Genomic DNA, 25331 nt, shown 5'->3' with positions numbered 1-25331 from the left:
AGCCTCACTACAGTAATAGAATCATGATAAGATCTTTGCAGATTGAGGAGCATCGGTTCTTCCTCGATAACCCCCTCGCATGCATAGTGTATGTCATTTGTCACCCCTCGCATTACCAATCGGTAGAAAGCACGATAACGCGCGCCCGAGGAGGTACAGATATGTACCATAGCCTTGCATTCCGTACATACAACTGAACTCGTAGAACCACGGAACTTAAACAACAACTTAAACAACTTTTAACGAGAGAGCGACGGAGAGGAAAGAGCAGGACAAACGTGGATGTGGAATGAGAAAGGCTGATTGACCACTACAAGAATATGAACTACTACTGCACTGTAATCTCCTCAACAATCACTCGACCATGTCGACCACTAGCCCAACAACCACCCCCAAAGACGAATGGCCCAAAACCATCCTCATCAAAGAACTCCACCCAACATTTGGAGCAGAGATCCTCGGCGTCCAGTGGAGAGACGACGGCGTCATCAGCGAGGAACAACTTCAAGAGCTCAGAGATGCCGTGCACAAGGCTAGTACAGTACACTCTTCTCCTTTCCGCTTCCCCTTCCCTTTCTTCTTTTCTCCCCCCCGAGACCCCGTATCAAGCCGTAACTAACAACAAACCGCTCACAGTACGGCTTCATCATCCTCCGCGCCACCCCCCTCTCCGACGCCAGCCACGTCTCCTTCTCCCGCCTCTTCGCCTCCGGTCCACTCGACAACATCACCCGCTTCCTCCCCCCCTCCCGCGCCCTCCGTCTCCGCTACTACCCACACCTCGAGCTCTTCGACGCCAGCAACCTCTCCGACGACGGCAACGCGATCCTGGACCCTTTTTGTGCGAGAGCAATGCTACTCCGCGCCAACTCGCTGTGGCACTCGGACCTGGCGTATAACCCGCGGCGGTCGAGCTATTCGTTGTTGAGGGCCGTGGAACTGCCACCTCCCCGGGACCCAGAAATGGAGGAAGAGCAGGAAATGGGGGGAAACACGGAGTTTGCGGATAGTAGGACTGCGTGGGAGGAGTTGGCTGTCGAAAAAAAGAGGGAGTTGCTGACGAAAGATTGGACGGGGGTGTATAATGCTGCGCATAGTAGGAGGATGGGGGCGCCTGAGTTCTTTAAGGGTCTGGATCCGGAGGAGGGTCCGGTGTCGAGGCATAAGGTTGTGCAGAGGCATGTGGAGAGCGGGAGGATGAATTTGGGTGTGGGGGCTTATTTGTGGCGGTTGGAGGATGGGGAGGGGAAGACGGTGCCGGAGTCGGAGGAGATGATCAAGTTTTTGAATGAGCATGTGGCTAAGGAGAGGTATGTGGCGAGCGTGAGGTGGGAGGAACCTGGGGACTTGGTGATTTGGGATAATAGGGCTGTGTTGCATCGCGCGGGTGAGTTTAAGGGTGTAGGTAAGTATACATCAACCCTTAAAAGTTTGTTAGCGCGGTTCTTGTGACAGGGGTCTGCAAAACTTCACAGAAAAACAACGGGACAACCACATTCAAAACGGAAAATTGGATAAAGTGTATAAAGCCTCCAAAACGCATCTGGTTGATACCAACTTCTTGCATGAAATGTGGTGGAATGGTGGTTGAGTTGCGAAGAGTGCGTAGTGAAGTCCCGCGCTAACGAACTTTTAAGGGGTGATGTGTATAGGAGGGATATGAGGAGGACGACGGCGTTTGATATGGGGCCGACGGCTTGGGGGCTTAATGGCGAGGGAGCACCGTTGCCTACACTGGAGAGTATAACGAAGGAGAAGGGGCTGCCGTCGACGCAATCGGCTGCTGTTGGGAGGTGATTTTGATGGAAAAGCCAGGGTGAAGGTAAGAGTTTGTTTGGTCATTTCGACGGTGAGGGACATCCTTCTTTGACTGTATTACACTTGTCCGCCGTTTGTTTAAAACGTAAAGCTTTGATTATCAATACTTGTACGGTCAATATCAGAATGTCACTATTGCTCTTGAGAGAGATGCGTACACCTATCAGCTTCAGAACCCATAATATTCACAATAATTGACAGTGTCCCCCACAGAAAAGAAGAACAGAAGACGGGATTAGGGGTCATACCAGTCTAAGTCTGATAGTAAGAAGCGGTTTCCGTTGTGTAGTCGCAATGCCGCTGTCTAGCAATTCGCCAGGCATTCATCGAATAAGAGAAGTTCGGTCCATGATGCCAGAACAAATACTTTACTTGTCCAGCCCGCGAGCCTTGACAAACCTATTGATCTGCTCCCGAGTGTTCTTGTCATTGTATTGCTCATGGCATTCATAGAAGGAGATCAACTCCTGTGTGCAGTCCACCATTGCCTCAATGTCAATGTTACTGTCGGAGAGCCATGCAGCAAATCGGTGAACCTTTGCCATACGTGGGTTCTTGTTCCCTTCGGCAGGACCTTCCCCGGCTGGTGACTGAGGCGGAAGCATAGCCTGCAATCCAGAAGAAGACGACTGGTGGGCGAGACCGGGCACAGTCTGGCCACCTCCCGCCATCATGGCAGCGCGTGCCTGTGCTTGCGCCTGTGCCTGAGCCAACGCTGCCGAAGCGGCTGCCAGTCCCGAGTTCGACGCGGCTGTTCCAGGGAGGCGACCGCTGGGATCCTGACGCAACACCAGAGCCAAGAGAATGGCTGTCAAGGCTATAACATGTGGTGGGTAGAGTAGCGGCAGATCCGTCATGTAATGGTCGTTGATGACGGACCAGGCAAGATTGACATCCTCTTGTGCCAGACCAAGTTCTCCTTGTAAGCTGGTGAGGGTACGGTAGGGCGAATGGACGATGAGATGCGAGCTCATTTCCGAAATGAGGTAGAACTCGCACTCTCCTATCCTTGCCACTTCTGTCTGGGATTGGAAGTCGGTAGGCCAAAAGCCGCGGGCCTCGTTAGCCATAAGCCGAATGTGCTGGGGACATTCCTCCATCTTGCAGGCCAGATATAGGGCGGTCACGAGAACGTGGTGGGGATTGGTGCGACGGATCTCGACTTTGGTGTAGAAGCGCTTGATGTAGACTTGGGCGGTGGCCAAGGCCTGCTGTCGGATTTGCATGCGCTTGCCGATACGATTGATTTCTAGAGAAGAACCATGGTATGTTGGTGACTTTGTTCATCGACTTTGTTTATCGGTTGGGGACATGGGGAGATACGACGAACGTTGGTTGAAGTAGATGTTCAGATGGCGCAGTTGCGGGAGAGGGAATGAGGCCACCAGGTTGGGATCTTCCGCCTCTAGCTTTGCGCGCATAGCGGCGAGCTCATCTTTGGTAAACAGCCAGTGTTTGCGCTGGGTGGATTCCCAGTAGTTGGCCGCCATGGTGATGGTGTTGACTCGGTGTGTCTACTTGTAGCTGTGTCCTTCCCAAGGCGCTGCAGACATGAAAGTCCGCTAGGCCTGTAGGAGATGTTTTTGACGGTCGGAAGAAGTGGAATCACATGTAATAGAAGAGGTCTCGGACCATTTTGCGACGCGCCGCTATCCAAGACCTCGAAAAGCCTTCAGCTCACTGCTTCGATTCGGGGTTGCTCAATGTTGAACGGGAAGAAACATTACGTGATGGCTTGCGATCGGATGGACACCGCGAGCGTGTCAATGATAAGATAAGCTGATAAGATTGGCGATAAGATTTGCATGGAGCTGACCTGCCCGACCTCGAAGGGCCCGAGGTCGAGCACGTGGTCGAGGCACTTTAAAGGAGGCCCACATGCTGTGACAGGGCTGGCGAATCAGGTAGGCTGAGAAAGAAATGACACTCGAAGCTGGAGTCTTGTTGCTTGCAGTGTTTGAAGTACATAGTAGATGCAGATGGGTGGAGTCAAGAAGCTGCCAAATGCCGAGGTATGTACTCGACCGAGTTAACACCAAGTCCAAAATGAGTTCAAGAATACCCTCCTCTTGACTTTGTTAACACTTCTGAACATGTTTCGGGTGTTCGAGGCTATGAAAAGCATTCCGGCCAAGCTAATCTGGGTTATCTCGAGACAATCCAATGTTGTCGATGTTGTGTTACCCGATCCAAAACAAAGGCCAAGATAACAGACAGTCCACTATCACTCGCACCACTTCGGCCACTCGCACCAGTTCCCCTCCATTGTCTGCTACAGATCAACAAGTCTCGAGTTTCAAAAGAGAGGACTTGATTGAAGGTTGTGGAGAGTGGCAGGTGCAATGTGCAAAATGAAGTGCTTGGGAAGGATCGATGGACAGTGACACACCGCCCGTCCCATCAGTGGCTTGGCTCCAATCTCTTTTCAAACAACGAAAATGACTTTTGTTTTCCCCTTGAAAGTTTGAGATCCCGTCCCTTTTTGCATCCGCTCACTGCGAGTGACTGGGCGCCCGTCATTGCTGCTTCCACTTGATCGATTGGACTTGGTCATTGAACCTTTTGCTCCCTGCCCTACGTCATACCCAATCGATTACACCAAACAGTACTAGAACCCTTTTAGACTTGGGCGCTATCGTTTTCTGCCATTCCTGACCACTCCCGACCTTGACTATCGGCCGCCCGAGCCAAGGTCCTGCGTACCACCCGATACCCTCAGCTGCGAGCCAGCACTGCTGCACATAGCAGATACCCCAGGAACGGAAAGAATTGAAAAATAACCACCTACTGCGCTGCGCTGCACTTCACTCCGGGGTCGCATTGCACTGCGCCGTACCTTACCTGCCTTCTTATCGTGCTGCCGAACTTGCATTGTGTCTTCCCGTCGTCTGGTCCCTTCTCCGCGCCGACCCCTCCCCCGCCGTGCGCAATTTCCCGAAAACAACGCCAACCATCTGCGCATGCCGCGTTGGATGATGAAAACCCGACAGCGGGAATGAAGGTTTCCGATGTGGTCGCAGAGCTCGAAGCCGGCATGGAGGAATCGCAGAACCAGCGTGACAAGCGCGTCGAGGAATTATGGACGAAGCTAGATCCCCAACGCCATGGCGAGCTCGACTTCAAGGGGCTGCAAAAGGGGTTGAGGAGGATTGATCACCGTGAGCCAACAATGCCAATGCGAATCGCTACATATGCGCATCTTCAGAAATTGCCATTATACTGACACCAAAGTGCCCGTCTTCCTCTAGCCATGAAAAATGCCGACAACATGCTCAAAGATATCATCAAAGTCGTGGACACCAGCGGCGACGGCAAAATCCAATACGAAGAGTTCCGCGACTTCGTCGAGACCGCCGAGCGCCAACTGTGGCTGCTCTTCCGATCCATCGATCGCGACAAGGATGGCCGGCTCGACAAGAACGAGCTGCGCAGCGCTTTCAAGAAAGCCGGCCTGACCGTATCCAACAAGAGGCTGTCGGGCTTCTTCGACGAGGTCGACATGGACCACGATGGCTACATCAGCTTCGACGAGTGGCGGTAAGTCACCAATTTTCTTTTATAAGAGACCCGAGAACAAGAAGAAGAGGACGACGGAAAAGAAGTGGATCACCAAGTAAACAAACCGACCCACTTGAAGCTGGGGAAGCCAGGGAATCGCCAACTTTTCACCAGTTCCACTCGCCCAATTTAACCCTGTAATGCCAGCTAGCGACCGAGTCAAAGTGATTTTGACTTTGCGCGCGTGCTAAAAAGGCTGCTGCAGTGTTGTCTGCCCCTATACGCATCGCCGGGTCTTGGGAAGTCGAGTGAATGAGAATAAGGAAGGAGGTCGAGCGAGTGTTTGCTTGGTCACACGAGGAGACGAGAGAACCTTGAGAACCCGTTGGCTGACCTGAACTCTCTGTCTGATTAAAAAGGGACTTTCTCCTGTTTATGCCCACCACCCACGACCACGACCACCACGCCTCTGCACTTGAAGCCGCCCTGTCCTTTTACTCCTCCATAGTGACTGTCAATGCAGAGGGCGACTCCCTCGTCAGCGAAGAGCCACTTGAGGGTCTAGGTACGACTGGCTTCCTTCTCAACGCTCTTTTTGGTTCTCTCTTAAAGATTGCCAACCCGGGCGCTACTACTACTCCTACCTCTCAGTCGCCCGCACCAGACTCAAAATCACCACTCTCCTCACCTTCATTTCACTCTCCCGACGGCATCGCCGAGCCTCGTGCTGGGGCAAGCATGGCGCCGTCCAAATTCGCACCCGTCGGTGCCGCCACCCCTGAGCAAGTGTTAGCAGACAAGGCGGCCAATGGCCAAGTTATCAAGCAGATGGAGGGCGCGGAGCAACACGACCTCCGCCAAGAATCCGATATCAGCCTGGAGGATGAGGAGGTCGTGAAAAGCGGACTGACAGAGTTACTACCCGACGCAGGTTACTTCCTCGCCGGTGCCGTCTCAGGTGGAGTGTCGCGAACTGCTACCGCGCCTCTCGACCGTCTCAAAGTCTTCCTCCTTGTCAACACAAAACCAAAGTCCACCGTCGCAGTCGAGGCTGTCAAGAGTGGCCAACCTCTCAACGCTCTGCGCAATGCAGGTGGCCCCATTTACGAGGCCATCAAGACGCTATGGCGGGCCGGTGGAATCAAGACCTTCTTTGCAGGTGAGTTGAAACCGAAATTCTATGAACCACGCCGCATTCGGGACTAACAGATGCATAGGAAACGGGTTGAACGTTGTCAAGATCATGCCGGAATCTGCCATTCGGGTAAATAGCCTGACCCTGCCTGTTGAGAGGCTTCTCAAACTTTCGGTGCTAATGCTCGGCTAGTTCGGCTCTTATGAAGCCTCAAAACGGTTTCTTGCGGCCTACGAGGGCCACGACGATCCGTCACAAATAAGTACTGTGTCCAAATTCGTCGCTGGCGGCATGGGCGGTATGACGGCCCAGTTCTGCGTTTATCCCATCGACACTCTCAAGTTCCGCCTGCAGTGCGAGACCGTCGAAGGAGGCCCCAAGGGTAATGCCCTCCTCATTCGTACGGCCAAGCACATGTGGGCGGATGGCGGTCTTCGTGCAGCATATCGAGGTCTCGGTCTCGGCCTCATCGGCATGTTCCCCTATAGTGCCATCGACATCGGCACTTTCGAGTTTCTCAAAAAATCGTACAGGCTCGCCAAAGCTAAGTACTATGACGTGCACGAAGACGACGCGGCGCCAGGAAACGTCACTCTTGGCGTTCTCGGAGCATCATCGGGAGCATTAGGTGCCACAGTGGTGTATCCGCTCAACGTCCTCCGAACAAGGCTCCAAACTCAGGGGACAGCGATGCACCCACCAACCTACACCGGTTTTGTGGATGTCTTAACGAAAACAGTCCGTAACGAGGGCGTTCGTGGTCTTTACAAGGGCTTGACCCCAAATCTGCTCAAAGTAGCACCGGCTCTTAGCATCACCTGGGTCTGCTATGAGAACATGAAGACGGTTCTTGACTTGCACTGATCGGACACTCTGGGGGCAGGGTTGGCGACCTGTTGTTTAACACCGTGAGCGGTCACCATTTCCGAACCACGATGCGGATTATGGCAGTGTGGCAGCTGCTCAGCAATGCTCCCAACAGGCACTAATGGGAGTCTCACAACTTTCACATACATCTATATATGTTTTGGCTTACATCTCCCCCAAGCTACAATGCGCTCCCTTCTCGCTTGTGGATACACAACCTCACTCCTAACTGGCAGTTACTGGAGCGTAGCAGAGGACATACCCAGCCGGGATTCAGCCCGTACCCACAAAGATGTGTACACACAGCGTGGCGGCTGCTCAGCCTTGGAGCGTTGCTTTCAAAGACGGAGAGAAGCGTTACACATAGCAATTGGTTGATTTTTATTTTTTGTCGTTGAGAGGTTGGCTACCTTACCAACATATAGCCCTGGCGTTTGGCATAAGAGGACGAGAGATACCATTAGACTCAAAGGGGTAATGTCATTTCAAGTGAAACGAAGGCGAACCCTAAAAACATGTTAAAAGCAAACCATAGCGTTGGCGACGGTGTCGAAGGGCTGCAGGATTGGATAGGAATGGAATGGGATGGAATAGGATCAGAGGATGGGACAAAAAAAAGGGGGAAGTGGAGGACCGTATTTGTTGGTCCAGATGCTATAGGTAGCATGGGAACAAAGTCGACGTCATGTACGTTCTATATATGCGGCTCATCTTGACGGTCGTATTTCCTCTTTTGGTGTTTCTTCTCTATGAATTAACATGTGTAGGTAATTCAGCTAGGGTCTAGTTGGAGGCTGACGAAGCTATTGCCATTCCATATCCATACTGCACTACGGCCCATCGCCACGCACATCCCATTTGTTCACCAATCGATTGTTTTGAAGCTTCCAGCCTTACGACGACAAAGTGACCGGGGGTGGGTGTTGAGAGAGCAAGCACTCCTTGACACCATCACAACCTTTGTGAGTTTTACCCCGCGCTTATTCGGCATCACACTTTTGTTCATCGTCAGCCCACTCGGGCTTAACCATCCCGTTTAGGAAGCTCGTTAACACGCAACAATGACAGACCAATGTTCTTCGACCAACAGCCGAGAATTTCCCAGGTTAAAGACAATCGAGGTTCGGTGGGAAACCAGAAAAGTCGCCCTGAGGACTCGTCAGCTCCCGTTGGGGAGTCATAAACTTGCTGCAAAGTTCTTGATATCCCTCCATCGTCAATGTAACCTCTTTCTTTTGTCGACCCCTGTCCATGCCTTAAGCTTCCACTAAGAGGCTCGCATTTGTTTCTTTAAACCTGAACCGTTCCAATGGAGTTGTCTGGAGTTGCATGCAGCTTACGACTGAGGATGAAGAGGCTATACCTCTTTGGCATAGCGGTACAACCTCCTCGCCTTCACCTCAACGCCCTTCAGCCCTTTCTTAGATTCGTAATCTTTTTTGTTTTGATAAACTCTTTCTTGTACAACTCACAACTTTATACTACCAAACGCGCGTTCTTCTTCTTTTTTCCTCGCAGATTCAGAGAGTCTTACATATGACTTGACAGGTTACATGCCGTCGTAATTTCAGCTTAACGCCGCCCGTGGTCCGTGATATTGACGGAGCCTCCGACTACCAAGAACAACCTCTACTCATTTTGTCTTGTTCTGTCTTACCGAAGCGGCAAGGGAAAATCGGCGCCGGAATCTTTGACGGTTACTCCCGAGAATCGACAGCGAGTCTACTCTCAAAGACGCGAAGAGTCCTCAGCTATCATGTCGCACCCCTATTCAGACAACCTTTACTCGTACCCGGGCCTGGGAAACGACGAGGACATCGAGGAAGCTGCTGGTCCCCAACAGGACCAAAGGCAAATCCAAAATGTATCTCTGCCTATCGATGACTTCATTAATAACACGTCAGAGTCTTCATTCAACTCTCCATTTTCTCCCCCTCCCTTGGACGAGGACCCGTCTCTCGACCCGTCAATGACCGGTGATAGCAAGGCGAGAGAGGCGGCTCGCTTGTCAGGACGCGACGAAGACATTTACGACGCAGATGAGGGAGAGACGACGCATCAGTCATCTCGGATAGATGGCGGCTATCCATCTCTTCCCGTTTCCAGTTCGACATATGCCACGCCATCGGCCCACTCACAACCACACCAGGCCGCGTACTACCCGCACTTCCCATCACAAGCCGACTCATCATCATCCCCATATATACCCCCGACGTCTGGTTCACCCTACGCGGCTTACCCTCAACATCATCAATCAACATCCAGTCAAGGCTCTTCACCATTCCTTTTTGAAGCCCCTCCAGCCTACACTCCTTCGCCGACGTCGGCTTCGCCAACAAGCCCCTTGAACTCCCACGCAGCATCCTCAACAACCTACCAGACCTTCCCTCAGGCAACAACACCACCCTCTTCCTCGACCGACAGCATGGGTCGTCCGGACGAGTCCACTGGCCTGCTGAACCGTGGCCCAGAAAGCATGGGCAACCCCGGTGATGGGCCGGAGAATACGAACCCTACTTGGACTGAGCGAGCGAGGAATCGTCTGCCCTCCCGGGAAACCGTCAGGAAGACTCTCCTGGCATTGATTGTTGCGGTCCTGCTGTTGGGCATTGTTACCCCTTCATCCAATGTAAGTTGGCATTTGTCATGTCTTTCTCTGCTCAAGTAATGCGGGGGATGCTGTACCACATTGGACGAGATTCAACACGTGCATATGTCTCGCATACTTGTATCACACTTTCCTGATCCATCTGATTTGTGACTAATCCATTTCCCCAGTCCGACCACAACAACAACCCATCATCCCCCTCTCGACCTGGCCATGGCGACGGACGAGGAGGTTCTTCCCCATCAACACCGCCCGTCATGCAATACCCCGACGTCGACAACGAGTCCGACTGGTTCTCGCGCTATCGCTGCCGCGGCGGCCGCACCATCACTCGTCCAACCGAGACCTACGACGTCTCCTTCTCCTCCAGCAAGCACCTGACCATCAACCAAGAGCGTCTCGACGACGGTGACACGCACCACTACGACACGTACGTTCAAATCCAAGGCGAAGTCATCGTCCGCCGTTCCGGTAAAGACACCCCCGACCCCTCCATCGTCCTCGACGTCATCGTCAACGACGACCGCATCCCAATCGAAACGCACTGGAACCCCAGCGACCAAGCCCTCACCATCAAGACCCCCGACGGGCTCAACACGGGCGAGCGCAACCTCAAGTTATGTGCCACCGTGAAGGCCACCGTCTGGGTGCCCGAGGACGCGGAGCTCAATTACCTCCAGATCGCCACCATCCATTTGGGCGTCCAGCTGCTCGATAACCTGTCTCTGACGGTCAAGACCCTCGCTAGGTTCGACGCTGTGGTCGGAAACATCATTTCCGCTTCCTCTGGCGCCTCAAAGAACAACAACAAGGAGGTCCCGCGCGACACCTCCCCCGACTCTTACACCTTCCACCCCCGTAAATGCGAAGCGGGTACCACCTCCGGCCAGATCTACGGCGTCTGGCCGTTGTTTGACTCTCTCACCTTAAAATCCACATCAGGCGACATCAAAGTCGGCATTGAACCCCACGACAACTGGGACAAGGACTCCATGTCTGCTCCTCAGTCTGCAGAGCTCTCCATCCGTTCCGCCTCCGGCGACCTCGACTTCCGCGAGCATGGCGTCAGTGTCACAGGCAAAACCCCCCCACAGGTTCCCAAGAGGGATTATATTCTCGACGTGCACACCACGAGTGGTAACGTCCATGGTCTGGCGGCTTTTCGGTCGTATGCTACTGTGAAGTCAACCAGCGGCACGCTCAAACTTGGACTTCTTCCGGTATTGAAGTCTGCTGAGGACGACCATCCGGTTGAAGTGTCGACCTCGTCCACCTCGGGCAGCACAACAATCACCATTTTTGACCCCGTCTACTTTTCTTCCTCTTCCCAAGTAGCAACCACCCCCAACCCCGCCTTCCGCAACCTCTACAACCAACACACCTCCACCTCGGGCGATTTTCACCTCTACCTCCCTTCCTCCTGGGAGGGTGAGATCGTCATGACTTCGCTCAGCGGCAAGCTGGCAGTTGCTGGGAAGGATGTCCAGATTATCAAGAGTGGGGAGCAGTGGCCGGGGTTCAATAAGGAGTTGGTCGCCAAGAAGGGCTCGGAGGGAAGTAGAGTTAGGGTGGGGTTGACTAGTGGGAGTGGGGAGGTTAGGGTTGGTTAGAGTAAAGGTAGGTAGGGTGAGGTTGAGGGGTTGAGGGGTTGATGGGCTGGATGTCAATGGGATTCTGGATGTGGGTATAGGGGACGTGTAGGACTGGGCGACGAGCATGGGCTGGGTGTTGATGCCTAGGTAGCTTTGTGTTTTTTTTGGGAGCGAAAGCTATGTTTCACGATGTCTTGGGGTTTGTTTTTGGGGTCTGTGAGCTCGAAATATTTCACATGATTGGATGAGGACGGGCACATGTAATGCGACAAATAATGAAGGCATGTGATAACCTGTGGTTGTTACCTTGGGTGAAAACCTCTCTGTTTTCGATATGGTCAATCTTATGATAAGCCATCTCACTCCGATTTTCTCATGCTGTCTTCGTGAAGCCCGCTTGTATGTAACAGGACGATGTTCGAGTGATTGCACACATAACGGTACGGAATTCTTGTATTATATCCTGAAACAATACAGCTAACAAAAGATATTTTACGCTGGGTATACATACTGAGGTACAAATATACCTTCGAAGCAGAACACACCGAACTTCGCTTGTTGGTAACACCACTGCTCATAGAACGTATTCCTCCCCATATGTGCTCCCATTACCCTGCCCAAGCTTGCGGCCATGTCGGTGAACACATAGTATTAGACGAGCCCTCGGCGCGTTCTCGTATTCCAGGTCGTCAGTGCGGTACTCTATGTATCCAGCATAGAGTTTCCCTGCGCGATACAGCCTCAGACCGTCAAAGACGATGCATATCGGCAAGAAAGGTGGGTGACTGGTAACAATCCTTCCCTCTTTTCCCATCGGCGTATCCTCATTTGCCGGTCCAGCTTTACCAGGAGCCACTTGAATCCACAGCTCGGGCAACTCCAAGAGGTCCTCTTCATTGAACGCCGGCACAATGAGATCACCCGGTTCTCCTACCAGGTACTGACCATGACCATCATCATCATGGCCTAAAATAGCCCAACCAACACCGTGATTAATCTGCATTTCCCACGCCACCTGGCTTGAAATATCCAACTTATCCAACTCATACGCCCAGAGCTCCTGTTTCTCAAGCATGGCTTTGATCTCTTCTTCTTCCAAGTCCCGGTCAACAACTGCACCCCCATCTTCAATCGCACAAGCCTGCTTCTCCCATCTCAGCCACACCCTATCCCGCTCCACCATCTCCCTACTTATCTCGTCCAGCTTGTGCTCCGATTCCTCGTCGTTTGATGCAGCGGATCTCCTGGGCACCCACGCCACCCACATGCGGAACCAAATCCTCAGCCCCTGCTTCCTCCTCGAATTCGACAAATTTTGCATAGCAAACTCTAGCTTTTCCTGTTCCTCGCCCAGTTGCGTAAGCGGTTCAATTTGCTCCATCAGAAATTTGTAATCAGCTCTCGAACGGATGCGGTTCTTTTTGTGGTGTTTCCACGCCTCAAACCAGCGTTCTTGGGGTGTGGTCCTGATCCTGGCCCTGTGTATAGCCCCGAATAGTTCCTCATCCATTTGCCTCTGCATCCCTGTTAACATCCGTGTCCGCGTTCCTGCCGGTGTCCGTATCGGTGACCCCGTTGGTGTCCATGACCGTGTCGGTGGCGGCGGAGGCGAAAGTGATACACTCCGGCTGGACAGACCGGACCAGACACTTCTGTTGCGTCGGGAAAAATAGGACATGCGCTCTCCTGGAGGGAAGGCGGGTTCTTGGATGGTTCTATGCGCTGGGCGGGGGCGGGGGCGGGAGCGAGGACGGCGGCCACGGCCCGGCTCTGACCTTCTTCTGCCAACAGGATTCAGAACCTCAAGCATTCTAAATTGCATCCAATGATCGTCAATGCCTATCTCGGGACCCTCAAGGTAAACTCCGGGCCAAGGATGCTGCTGTCCTGCCGGGTTTGATGCTGATGATGGCGTTATACCTAGCTCGCTTGCTCGACGCCGTACTTCGACTTGGATTGGTGGCGGCATCTTTCTTGGTTTCCTGCAGTCTTTTTGGAGGTATGTGATGATGTGTAAAGGCGGTGCAAGTGTTAACCGAGTGTGCGTGGAAGTAAAATTGCGATATTCAAGAATACTTCCCGGTAAGACCTGGGGAATGGGAGAAAATAATGGTAGTACTTGAGCAACGATCGTGATGTGCGTAAGAATTTCCAATAAGCAAGTCGATAGTGCAATGATTGTACTGAAAAATGTGTGGATGATGAAAGAATTTGAACTGAGACTCGCATGGGAAACAAGTCGGCTTTATGTGCCTTAGTCCAGACTGTGCCGAGTCTGACTTTCTTCTTCCGTAGCCAATGATCTAAGAAAAGCGGAAGCGACGAGTGCAAGACTGTTCCTCGAGGAGAAGAGATGGAGCAGTTGGAAACGCAGTATGGAGAGAGTGCGGTGGGTGAGTACTCTGCGATTGTCGTAGGGAACGGAAGGCATCGCCCACAAGAACAACCAACCTGCCTAAAGTATTTGAATGGTGACCTCCCTAAACCTGAGTGAAGCGATTCGAAAAGCCGCGCTTTCCTCAGTTGGCCAGAATGGCCTATGCTTGTGAGAAAATACAAAATCCGCAAGAACACAACGAATCTCCTGCGCTCTTGTCTCTTGGAGCGTCACTCACCTCACCTTACGAAATGGATTCACGCACCCGACACCGAGATGTCACTCGACGTCCTAGAATCAGTGTCCGCCCCAAATGGCAAGTTCAACTGTTTTCTTGTTTGCCATTATGTAATGCCGTTAGAATTACTGTTGACTTTGAGATTCCTTGATTGTTCCTTTCAGGAAGCTGAAGTGATAGAAGCTGTTGAAAACTGCCCTGAGCGCACTTCCTACTCAGATGTTATCTAGTCTCAGAAACTCGAGGTCAGTAGCTCGTGTACATCTGAAAACAATACTTGAAAGGCCAAGTTTACTTTTACAACTTTACTAGCCGGTCTTGACACTTTCATTCGTTTGGAAGCATGTTACATGAATCCATAGCTCGGGTCAGATGTCCTGGTGCTCGAAGCGTCATTCTGAATAGCAGCCGGTGAGACTCCCCGGAGCACCGATGTAAGCGCCGATCTCTGCGAGAATGTGCCGACCGTCGCCCTTGCTGACTCTGTAACGACTCTGTTTTGTTGTTGCGCATGCTGCCCTCTAAGCGGTGAGCTGACTTCAACTCCCTGAGAGTGGCAAGGTGAGTGACGTCCTTCAGTGACTTCCGTTGTAGTTTGGAGCTCGATTTCAATGGTAGGAGCGCCGGTGACCATGTAGATGAAGATTGATCCTCCCAGTTTGCATTAAAGATGGGATCAGGTGCGCCTATGGCATCCAGGCCCCGTATTTATGGTTCTGTTCGTGGAGGACACTCGACCCTATTTGACAATTACTTGCCGGGAACTCCTTACTACGGAAAGCACATTGAGCTGGGGTGATTCCTGCATGAAATGAACAACACTACAATTGGAGAAGGAATAGACATCGCTCAGGCTTTGGAAGTGCCCTGTCAGCAGCTACAAAACTGCAGTCCCAGCGAGAATGTGAGGGCGGTGACTCTCAGTATTATTTCAGGTGCTTAAGATGGTATAAGGAGAATCGAAGGTGCAACGAGGATCAAGGGCCACCGAAAGGACATTCACACCACACCAACAACCCAGCCGAGAAGCTCAACAATCGTACCTCTAAGCTCCTGTCCTTCCCACTCTTTCCTCACCCCCTTATTCCTAATAACGACTAACCCCCTCCCCTCCGGTCGGCGACCCCCGCACCGTCCGCAACGCCTGGTACGGCTACCCAACCTGCTTCTCAGTCTGGGACCCCTCCTCCTTCACCAACGGCCTTAAAACCGGTCAACACTTCGTCACGGCGCCCAACTCCTCCTACAACGACGCCACCTGCAACGGCAAAGCCATCGCGCCGCGGCTCACCTTCCAAGCCCATTCTGCTCCTATCTGGAACACTTTTGACGACGAGGCCAAGGGTCCCATAATTGAATCAAGATCCGATATTTATCCTCGATGCTTTTCATTCATGATTTCTATGTCTTTTCCTCAGATTTGAGCAGTCGGCGTCGAATCTTCGATGCGTTCGCTGGAACAGAGAAACCTGAGTTGCAAGGGCGTGAAAACTGGCGGCAGTTGGCGTCAGTTGGACAAAGCCGAGTTAGAACCTGGATCCCTTCACTCACAAGTACTCGATCGTAGAGAGGAAGGTGCCTTGAACTGGTGCCATCGACTGGAGGTCGTATCCAGGTTGCACCTGCCCGAGTGAATTAAACCGAACATGTCGAGATTACACCTTCGGTGAATGATTTCACGTATCAATTCGTGTTCAATACACCTTCGGAAAATAATCAGAGACATCTTGCTGATTCAAAAACCCCACACAGACTCAGATATCTGTGTTTCTAACGTCAGAAAAGGCATATGAGAGTTCTATTACGGCATTTTCAAATTAGAGTGACCGGTATTGAGCTGTCCAATTTCGGTTTCTTCTTCGACGACTCGCGGCCTGAAGGCAGACAATACGGAGAAAAGGTGATCCAAACCCAACCTTGAGATGAACCTGAGACTCTGAGTGATTATGGTGCGTTAGCAAACAAACAAAATAGCTGCCGCTCCTTCCTTCTCATCCGAACTCTTGAACTAGAGATAAGCCTAGACCAAAGGTTGCGTGCAGACACTACGCGACGCGTCCAAGGTTTGTCAAATCGAGCTCTTGCCTTCCTGCTATTTTCCATCCGATTTTGTGAGGACAGTAAACCTGGAGTGATTAAGAACCTGAGTAGACGCGCCGCGTTGAGATTTTCAAATAAAACCCCGTCACTTCTTGAGCAAGCCCCTCAAGATTTTTTCTTCTTTGAACTTCAACCGCGCACTCATTCGTACTCCTGCACAAGACTTCTCCTTCCTCCCAAGAATCTTGCGTCGCAGTCTTCTCTTTTACTTGCAACAACAACCTCGAGTCACAGTCACTCTCACGTAAGTTCTTTTTTCCCCTTCTCTTCGACAAGAATTCAAGTCGCAGTCTGCTAGTTCTCAGTCGAGAGCCAGCCCTTCACCTCCCTCTCTTTCCAGTCAGCCCTTCACCATCCTCACTTTCCAGTCAAGCCCAGCTCCCAGGTTGTCTTCACTACCAAACTCCTCCATAACCTCGCAACCCTTCCTGCCTCGCTTGTTGTTTTTTTTCCGCAACGCTAACTCGAGTGGCATCAGAATGGCACCACCCAAGAAAGGTAAGTAACAGCCGACGCTGGACAGCCTGCTGAGTCCCACCACTCGTCTGGGCTAGAAACGCCCGTTCAGGCCCCAAAGGCGAAAGACGAGTAGATCCTGTCTTTGGCTCACTGTATACTAACACAACTAACAGAGATGAGTGCCCCGTCGCGCGCCGCGGTCTTGCAGGAGATCGAAGACATGGACGGAATCCTTGGTAAGTTCAGAATTCCATCAATCTCGCCTCACTAGAGGATCATCCAGGCCCAGTGATGAAGCTGACACCGGTTTCAGGCGGTGGACCCTTCCCTACCTTTCGAGGCAGGGCGACGAGCAACCCCCGCCCCGACGCCCAAGCCCAAGGCCAAGCTCGAGGCCCTGAGCGGCAGTTGGCGACTCCGGCCCTGGCGATTCGCCAGAGAAGCCGGACCCCCAGCCGGCCGCAAAGGCCTCATGGCCTGGAGTCGGTCCCGCCCATGCCCGCCATGCCCCCGGCCTTTCGGCCCCCCAACCCCCCTTTCGCCCAACCGGGCTTCGACAGTGGCCGCCCGAGCAGGTCACGCACCGGGACTGCTGGCTTCCCCCAGCAAGCTCCCCCGAGAGGGTTTGTCCTGCCGCCTGCGAGGCAACCTCCCAGAGATGTTCGGTCGCCCTCTGGCGGCCAACATATGGGCCAGCCGACTTTTTCCCCTCCGGGACCTTCGTCGCCGCCCCTTCCCCCCATTCCTCCCAAGTCCGCTCAGCGGCAAGTTCAGGACAGCAGGCGCCCGTCGGGATCGGGTTCGAGGCCCACCATATCGTTGAACCAGGCTGTTTCGTCTCGTTCTTCGCCCCCCGCTCCCCCTCCCCAGCCCCAAGTTTCCCGGTCGTCCGAGGGACACCCGGCGAGCTCCTCGAGCCGCCCCCCTGTGCAGACGCCTCCTTTCGAGGGTAAGATAGGCCACCACTCCTATACCGTTTGATATGTTGTTGACAAACGCTAACTCATCGGACAACAGATGACGTTTTTAAGGGTCACTTGAACCCGACCAACCCATATGGGTATAACCAGCCTCCGGGCTTTCGTGAGTTTCGTCCCGTGAATGATTTGAAAACGAATGGAGCTGACTGATATTTGAAAAAAAAAGACCACAACTGGGATACACCAGCCAGAGAGCGGTGTGTGGGCATCAAACCCCATGGAAGAGCGGGTCACCCTTTCCAGGGCCCCCCAACTGGATCTCGTCCGAGACCGTCACAGCAGCACCAGCAAACCGAAGTTGGTTTGCCGTCCCAATTTCTTTCCCCCGGCGCCTCGGCCAGGGCTGGCCAAGCTGGCCACCCTACCGAGCCTGGCTATTTCGATCTCTCTTCTCCCCAGCCCCAGGGACTGCAAGCGCAGCCCGGTAACGTGCCCCCGGCGCCCAACCCGGCCGCCACCCCCACACAGTTCGGGTATCACCCGATGATGAGCCCGTACGAGGCTGAAGCTGCCAGCGGTAAGATGAAAAACAAACAAATCATATCAAGCGATATGAGTATATCGAACGGGATGAACTAACGAAGCAAACAAACAGGCATGGCCAGGGCTCGGGTTGAGAGCCCCAAGAAGAAGACTCCCGGTACGCCGGGCGGAGACCACTGGGCCTCCGGCCACGATATGCTGTCGCCCGTCGAGGCAGCGGTGGCCTGCGCCGACACCAGGCGCACCACCATTTTTATGGACATGGGGGTGCAGTATGCCGACGAACACGAGGAGGAGAAGGACGACGAGGAGGATGGCGAGTAAGCGGGGGGCCGAGGGGTGTAGATTGAAGCTCTGCCAGCTTATCGTCAACCGCGATATCGAGCGTTTCATTCCCCGAGCTCAAGATTTTTGTTGGGTTTCTGAGACGATGAGGCTTTATGGTTATGATTATGAGGATTACGACCTTTGATGCCACGATCTTATGGTCGTGCCTTTTTTTCTTTGCTTTAGGGGAGGGAGGGAGGAGGGTGGGGGATTGGTTTTTATTTGCTCTGGGCGTTGGGGGATGGCGGGTTCCGGCCGGCAATTATTTCGCCCCATAACGACCGTTGACATCTTAATTTGTGGTGTACGAGTATATGTTGGAGTAATTGTACGAGTACTGTCAAAGAAAGAACCCATTGTTGTGAAGTGACGATGCATTTGATGTTGGGGTTGATGCCTTGACGTTGGTCAGGGAGGCACGTGGTGATATGTTATCGGTGTTATTGATAACCAATAAGGCATTATGATGCGTCTTTGATGCTTAAGGAAATGTTAACAAGGGACTTGTACACTTCATTGTGGGGTGGTTAACTTCGAGCTAGAACGTTTCCTTGTGCTTCGAGTTTACCGTCCCATAGTAATGTACTGTCGCGGACTATTGAGTAACCATCCCAGTTTTACTCATCATTGACTTTGCTGACTTCATCGGTTACTCTTCCCTTCATCTCTTTGTATGTCACTCTGAAGTCTGAACTTCTTACCAAAGCCTCTCACTAACAAATCCAAGACGACCCCCACCACGGCGCGATCGGCCCCACCGTTCGGCCGGCCTTTGCCTGCCGGAGGTCCCTCTATCGATAGTGCGTCACGAAATGCGACCCCGTTCCTGCCGTCCGATGCCGCCGTCGCAAAGGAAATGTCCAGAAAATAGCTCCGACCATCTTTGCCGAGGACAACTTACCGTCGACCTTTGCGGACAATTCTTTCGAGGCCAATTGCTTCTTGAGAGACGGAAGCTTAAGACAATTCAATTGGTTTCCTCGCAAATTTGGTCGACGGTTTTCCTTATCAGCACCTCCCAAACCGACCCGTTCGATAACCTCGACTTTCCTGGAATCGAGTCACATCCAGTAGCCGGCATTGCGCGCGCCCACCACCGTCGCCGACCCTACCAAACTTCGCGACTTTAACCTCCCTCCCTCCCTCCAATCCTCCTCGACAGCTCGAACCAGCCAGCCCCCGAAACCTCCACCAAACAAGGAAGCCCAACCCCAACGCGCGCAAAAAATGGCCTCCCAATCCTCCCCACCACCCTTCCAAACCGCCCTCCTAGCCGGCGCCCTCGCCGGCACCACCGTCGACCTCTCGCTCTTCCCTCTCGACACACTCAAAACCCGCCTCCAATCCGCCCAAGGCTTTTTTGCGAGTGGCGGCTTCCGCGGCATCTACCGCGGCGTAGGCTCCTGCGTCATCGGTTCCGCGCCCGGTGCCGCTTTTTTCTTCGTTACTTATGAGACTACCAAGGGGTTTCTTTCTTCTTCTGCTCCTCCTCCTCCTCCTCCGACGACGGGTTCGACGACGGGTTCGACACATAAAACGGGGGAGGATGTAAAAGGGAAGGGTGGGCGCTTCAGTCATCCGGGGGTACAGCATGGAATCGCGGCAAGTCTGGGTGAGATAGCCGCGTGCGCGATTCGCGTGCCGACCGAGGTGATCAAGCAGCGGGCGCAGGCGGGTCAGCATGGCGGGTCGAGCTTGAGCAGTTTGCTGCACATCTTGCACCAGCGGGGCGCGATCGGTCTCACGGGTGTGTGGCGCGAGCTGTATAGGGGCTGGGGCATAACTGTTATGCGCGAAGTGCCGTTTACCGTGTTACAGTTTCCGCTTTGGGAATCACTCAAGAAATGGGGACGGGAGCGCCGCCAACGGACAGGAAGGGGACTTTTTGGTGATTCCGCGACGGGTAAAAACGAAAAGGACGTGAGTGCTCCCGAAAGCGCGCTGTATGGAAGTCTGGCGGGCGGGTTCGCGGCGGCGTTGACGACGCCGTTGGATGTGCTCAAGACGAGGATCATGTTGAGCGAGAGGAGGGAGGGGGTGGTTAGTCTAATAAGAAAAATTTGGAGGGATGGGAAGACGAAGACTGGGAGTGGGATCAGACCGTTCTTTAGTGGGATTGGACCGAGGGTGATGTGGATTAGTATCGGAGGAGCGATTTTCTTGGGGAGTTATCAGAGTGTTGTTAATGCTTTTGAGGGGACGACGAGGAAGAGCAAGAGTGGTGAGGAGCTTTCGCTTTAAAGGGGCGGATAGTCATTTGGGTTTTGAGCGAGCGGTATAGACAAGAGGCAAACGTGGTGGTGTCTCGCACGGTCTTCGAAAACAAAAAGTGGGATTAGCTCGGTGTCGTTAATCTTCGACATCGAACAGACAGACGAGACGAGCGAGAAGAACAGCATATACATAGACATAGAGTTCAAGATACCCCAGTGGGAGTAACAAACAGTCATGTTACACCCCTATGTACAACAACCCTTACTGTACTAAATAAGAATACCCGCTAAGAGTCGAACACGGCGCTTTCTCAATGTCCATAACCAACGGTTGTCGAGACACCTCAGAGAATGATAGAGATAAGAGAAGCAGGCAGAAAAATACCACTATGTACAAACACGCTGACTCCAAGATAAACAAGAGCTTTAAGTCACGCACTGTCCAATCAAGACAGCGCAGTGACGGCACGAATTAATAATAACCGAATCCTTCCAGGGACGTCCACGGACTCTCCTGCCTGACAGCCTCATCTTCCTAAGCTGCTGCTGCCACAGCTTGGCCGATCTGTCCCTGACCGGCTGCTGTCCCGGCTTGTGATGGAGACTCCTGACTCTGGCGTTGGCCGCCATCGGTACCGCTAGGAGATGGCGCCGACGGGAACAGAATCTCCTTCTTTCCGTTGGCTTTGTAATGGAGGACGATATCATTACCGCCCTTCCAGACGTGTGCGCGGAGGGTTGCGAGGCTCATTGTGTTTGGCAGGAGCTGGTTTTGGTTGTTCATGTCAGCACAAAAGTAGACCAGTCAGGTTGGCAGTAGGGTTTGGTTAGACTCACCTGTTCATTGCAGTACAGCTCCAAGTACTCCTCCGGCTTCATCGCGTCCGGGTCCGGATTCTCCGGGTCGGCAGGCGGATCGATCCTCTCCGCCACGTACGCCAAGATCTTCTTCACCCTCAGCATCCTATTCGCATTCAGGCGATTGTTCCCGTCCGCTACCGTGATGGCCGGCAGCGTGTCCTGCCACGGGTACAGCACAAACGACACCTTGACGGGATCTTTTGGTGGGATGGCATTCAATAGCAGAACCTCGCCGAGCCACTGGGGACCCTTTTGCTCGATAATGTCCACATCGGCGCCCACCGACTCCACGGTCCCCCGATACAGCTCGGCTGAGCCGCCCGACGTCTCTTCCTGGATGATCACCTTGGTGCCCTTGGGCAGTTTGAGCACTGGCGTGTCGTTGGGCAGACTGGGGCAGATGCGTGTTTCGACCACCATGTCGGGGTTTTCGGTCAGCTGCTTCTCATACTCGTTGTGGATCTTCTGGATAACGCCGTGGAAGCTATCGGCGAACTCCTTCTCGTGGTTCGAAGAGGATTCGGACTCCTCGGCCTTTTCGTCCACCACGACTGGCTTATCGGCGACGGCAACCGAAGCTGAGCGACCGAGCTTTTTGCCGCCAAATGACATGTTCATCCGGAACTTCTTCCCAAACGTGGGGCTCTTAACTTCCTTATCCTTATCCTTCTCTTTGTCCTTCTCTTTTCCATTCTCAGTCGATGTCTTTCCGGCCTTATCTTCTGAGGGCCGAGACTCTGCAACTGGCGCGGGTGTCTGTGCTGTCTTGTTTGTATCTGCGTCTGGTGAGTTGATGTCGTCCGAAAAGTAGTCGACTCGTTCTGCAGATGGCTTATTCGAAACTTGCGACGAGAACCTGTCGAGGGGACTGAGCGGCGTTCCAACGGCTTCCGCCCCTGGCCACATGGGCGAACCTGGCGTAGCGAGTCCAATTGCGAACCCTGGTGTCGCAGGAGGGAACCGGGAGCCATTTGCCCGCGGCGTCGCAACCTGCGAGTCGATGCCACCCGGCGGAGGAGGGATTGATATCGATAACCCGGGATTCACCCTCCCGACGGCTGCCCGTTGCTGTGATACTTCGTTCAGCTTGTGTCTGTGTGCCTCATCGCGTCGTATCTCTTCATCTATTAGGTTCGCAAATAGATATCGTAGAATCCACTTTCCAAGATTTACTGTGGAGGGTTAGCACAATCCAAGGTGACAATAATTGGTGATGAAGCATACTCCTCTGGTCTTCCCGGAACTCCACAGGCTCTTCCAGCGTGAGTTCGTCGGCATACGCCTCGGCATCAAAACAGTTGAATGGCTCTAGAACCACTGTCAAGTTGCCGGAGCTAGTGTCTATAGAGCACCATGGAGCCACGGCCTCTAGGGTATTGACCTCGGGTTCTACGTCCTCCAAATGTCTCTTTCCAAAACTCTTGATGGGTTTACACTAATTGAGACAAGACAGTCAGCACAAGTCACGTTCACGGTCACAGTCACAAGGTTCGGAAGACTGAGATGTCTCACTTTGATCAAGTCCCACAACACTACATCCCCAGCCGTGTCCAGTGTCAGGACCCGCCTCCTGTCGTTCAGAAGACGGTGCTTGACCAGGCCAAACTGGCCCTCGATCGTTTCTTCCGGCAGGTGGTGTATCGGCTCCACTACGCTTACCGCGGGGTCTGTTATTATTTCAGATCCCTTTCGTGTGTGTGTTGCTACCGATTCTGCCCCATCCCGGCTGAGCGCACGCGGGAAGGAGGCCGTGTTCGAGATACGCAAGATCGACTTGGCCGGTATCTCCCGCTTGGGGGTAGGTGACCCTGCTGGCATCGGGGATCCAGACTGGAAAGTGCTCTCCCTGCTCCTCGTCGACACAACGGAGGCCTTCTGAGGCCGGAATCCCCCTGGAAGCTGAATGTCAGCACTTGTGTCCAGGCTCTGCCAGCGGTTAATCGATGACCGTGACGTCGCCGTCCACAAAGAGTTTCCACAAGCGACAACCTTGCTCACGCCATCGTGTTCCTGTGCGACGGCCAAGGACAGGCCATCATCCAAGTCACCCAAGGTGCCTCGCACATCTGTCTTGACCACCAAGCCCGACCGATCACTGCTGTAGAAGACGCCGAGTTCAGGGTCTTCGGCAAACAGAGACCACACGCTGTCATTGTGCATGGTGAGTGTGTGCATGCACCTGCCTGCAGTGACGCTCCAAACCTTGACCGTCTGGTCAGAACTGGCCGTCATGACCATGTCGCCCGAGGAGTTTACCAGGATGGCCCGGATGTTGTCGGTATGACCGACGAATTTGGTGATGCGCTTGCCGGTCTTGGGATCCCATAGGCGAACCACGCTCTCGGGACCACCGCTGGCGAGGATGGAGTGGTTGACGGCCAAGGCATAAACGCTACCCTTCTCTCGCACCTCCTCGCCGCTGACATCTATTTCCAGTCGCTTGCCGGCGCCTGACAAATCCCAGAGGTATATTTTACGGTCGAGGCCACCCGAGGCAACCCAGTTGGTGGACTGTGACGGTGTCGCAACGCACTTGACATAATCGGCGTGCTGGCCAATGGTGGCTGGTTCTTTGGCGTCGCTGCCGTGGGGACGCCATACTTTGACGAGCAGGTCGGACGAAGCGGACACAACCGCGGAATGTTGTTGGGCTAAAGCGAGATCGTTGATCCAATGTGTATGCGGGTGTGTTTGGGAACGGAATCGGGTCGTCTGCTTGGGCCTGGCATTGGCGCGCGAGGATGAGGTATCGACAACGGCGGAGTGGGAGGAAGTCGGGGCAATGCAGTCGGGGTGGACGTCCCAGGCGCATACTATGCCATCGCGGCCGCCGGAGTAGCTGTGCCATGTCAAGTTGAATTAGTATATGGGTGGGATTCGATCGATATCGGTGGAGAGACGAGGCTAAGGGTGTGTGCTCACAGAATAGCATTGTCGCGATCGACGGCGAGACCATTCACGCCGAGACGATGGCCACCTGGTGAGGAGTTTGGGAGCTCGAGAACTGAAGCAGAGTAGGAGTGTGGTTAGCCGTGCGCCCCGTGTTGTGATTGAAGACAACAAAGACGAACCATAGCTAATCCTCTGGCGAGCCTTTTTGGCCATGTCGTAGATGAAAGGGCCGGGAGAGCACGAGTCTTTGTACGTCTGCTATGACGGATGGGAGCTGAGCAGTGGGGACTGGGGATGGTCGGGTGAGTGCTGCGGGTTCAACGGCCACGCGCGATGTAATGGCTTTCCGTTCTCTTGGCGTATAATGTAACCGAGGATTCGACTGGACGACGTGTCCCCTCCGATCAATGTATCAAAGTCTAAAGAACGGTACCTGCTTATCGAGGTATAATATGACGTATATGGCTTGACGAGTAAGAGTGGACGAACGAGGGTGTATAACACGTCGAAGTCGTTCAGCTGCTGGAAGTGGGTGGATTTAATGGCTGGGCTGCTTAGTACATCATGCGTGCACTGCCCGGTGGTGGGTGGATGGATGCAATGCGGGATGCCGCTTACTGATAGAGACGGGAAAGAGGGGAGGTGGTAAGTGGGAGAAGGAGATCAAGAAAAGAAGAAAGCAACGACTTTGAACCGGGTAAATCGAAAGGGAAGGGATGGGAGTGAGAGTTGGATGTGGAAGTCGAATGTCGGATGCTACCACCTATAGAGGGAAGTATCTAGTGTAAGTTGGGAAAGCGTTGAGGCTGATGACAACTCCAGGGAAAGACGTCTTGGCATTCTGGATAAAGCTGTTTATTTCAAAGCAGCTGAAGAAAAGTCT

The 25331-nt window shown here is 53.3% G+C and overlaps 8 protein-coding genes across 8 annotated transcripts; 5 read left to right on the top strand and 3 right to left on the bottom strand.

Annotated features, from left to right (window-relative positions):
• Window positions 1-155: 155 nt before the first annotated feature.
• Window positions 156-1797, top strand: B0H65DRAFT_525225 (uncharacterized protein; the record flags this gene model as incomplete). The annotated part of the gene is made up of 3 exons (XM_062828827.1): window positions 156-523; window positions 637-1409; window positions 1638-1797. Exons 1-3 carry the CDS (start codon window positions 365-367, stop codon window positions 1795-1797), a joined length of 1092 nt encoding a protein of 363 aa, XP_062681977.1. The 5' UTR covers window positions 156-364.
• Window positions 1798-2067: 270 nt separating this feature from the next.
• Window positions 2068-3444, bottom strand: B0H65DRAFT_203847 (RNA polymerase II holoenzyme cyclin-like subunit). Its single transcript, XM_062821836.1, has 2 exons — window positions 3149-3444; window positions 2068-3067 (listed from the first exon to the last, which is right to left on the bottom strand). The coding sequence occupies exons 1-2, from the start codon at window positions 3306-3308 to the stop codon at window positions 2187-2189; spliced, it is 1041 nt and encodes a 346-aa protein (XP_062681976.1). The 5' UTR covers window positions 3309-3444; the 3' UTR covers window positions 2068-2186.
• A 1369-nt stretch (window positions 3445-4813) lies between these two features.
• B0H65DRAFT_549075 (mitochondrial carrier domain-containing protein) lies at window positions 4814-7315 on the top strand (the record flags this gene model as incomplete). Its single annotated transcript, XM_062829626.1, has 5 exons — window positions 4814-4976; window positions 5067-5355; window positions 5736-6475; window positions 6534-6580; window positions 6644-7315. The coding sequence occupies 5 exons, from the start codon at window positions 4814-4816 to the stop codon at window positions 7313-7315; spliced, it is 1911 nt and encodes a 636-aa protein (XP_062681975.1).
• Window positions 7316-9074: 1759 nt separating this feature from the next.
• On the top strand, window positions 9075-11536 carry B0H65DRAFT_509085 (uncharacterized protein; the record flags this gene model as incomplete). Its single annotated transcript, XM_062828279.1, has 2 exons — window positions 9075-9947; window positions 10097-11536. 2 exons carry the CDS (start codon window positions 9075-9077, stop codon window positions 11534-11536), a joined length of 2313 nt encoding a protein of 770 aa, XP_062681974.1.
• Window positions 11537-12060: 524 nt separating this feature from the next.
• B0H65DRAFT_525220 (uncharacterized protein) lies at window positions 12061-13487 on the bottom strand (the record flags this gene model as incomplete). The annotated part of the gene is made up of 1 exon (XM_062828826.1): window positions 12061-13487. One exon carries the CDS (start codon window positions 13485-13487, stop codon window positions 12093-12095), a length of 1395 nt encoding a protein of 464 aa, XP_062681973.1. The 3' UTR covers window positions 12061-12092.
• Window positions 13488-16712: 3225 nt separating this feature from the next.
• Window positions 16713-18479, top strand: B0H65DRAFT_574214 (uncharacterized protein; the record flags this gene model as incomplete). The annotated part of the gene is made up of 6 exons (XM_062830576.1): window positions 16713-16731; window positions 16866-16928; window positions 17006-17641; window positions 17710-17775; window positions 17839-18189; window positions 18268-18479. The coding sequence occupies 6 exons, from the start codon at window positions 16713-16715 to the stop codon at window positions 18477-18479; spliced, it is 1347 nt and encodes a 448-aa protein (XP_062681972.1).
• A 1230-nt stretch (window positions 18480-19709) lies between these two features.
• B0H65DRAFT_427129 (mitochondrial carrier domain-containing protein) lies at window positions 19710-20723 on the top strand (the record flags this gene model as incomplete). Its single annotated transcript, XM_062824665.1, has 1 exon — window positions 19710-20723. The coding sequence occupies one exon, from the start codon at window positions 19710-19712 to the stop codon at window positions 20721-20723; it is 1014 nt and encodes a 337-aa protein (XP_062681971.1).
• Window positions 20724-21200: 477 nt separating this feature from the next.
• Window positions 21201-24899, bottom strand: B0H65DRAFT_203635 (uncharacterized protein). The gene is made up of 6 exons (XM_062821835.1): window positions 24628-24899; window positions 24479-24560; window positions 23069-24395; window positions 22781-22991; window positions 21533-22728; window positions 21201-21461 (listed from the first exon to the last, which is right to left on the bottom strand). Exons 1-6 carry the CDS (start codon window positions 24659-24661, stop codon window positions 21231-21233), a joined length of 3081 nt encoding a protein of 1026 aa, XP_062681970.1. The 5' UTR covers window positions 24662-24899; the 3' UTR covers window positions 21201-21230.
• Window positions 24900-25331: the final 432 nt, after the last annotated feature.

This window comes from Neurospora tetraspora (assembly GCF_033439725.1).
Source record: "Neurospora tetraspora strain CBS 560.94 chromosome Unknown B0H65scaffold_4, whole genome shotgun sequence".
Classification (NCBI taxonomy): Eukaryota; Fungi; Ascomycota; class Sordariomycetes; order Sordariales; family Sordariaceae; genus Neurospora; species Neurospora tetraspora.
Note: the sequence above shows the minus strand (reverse complement) of the source record. Positions and strands in the feature narration are given on the sequence as shown.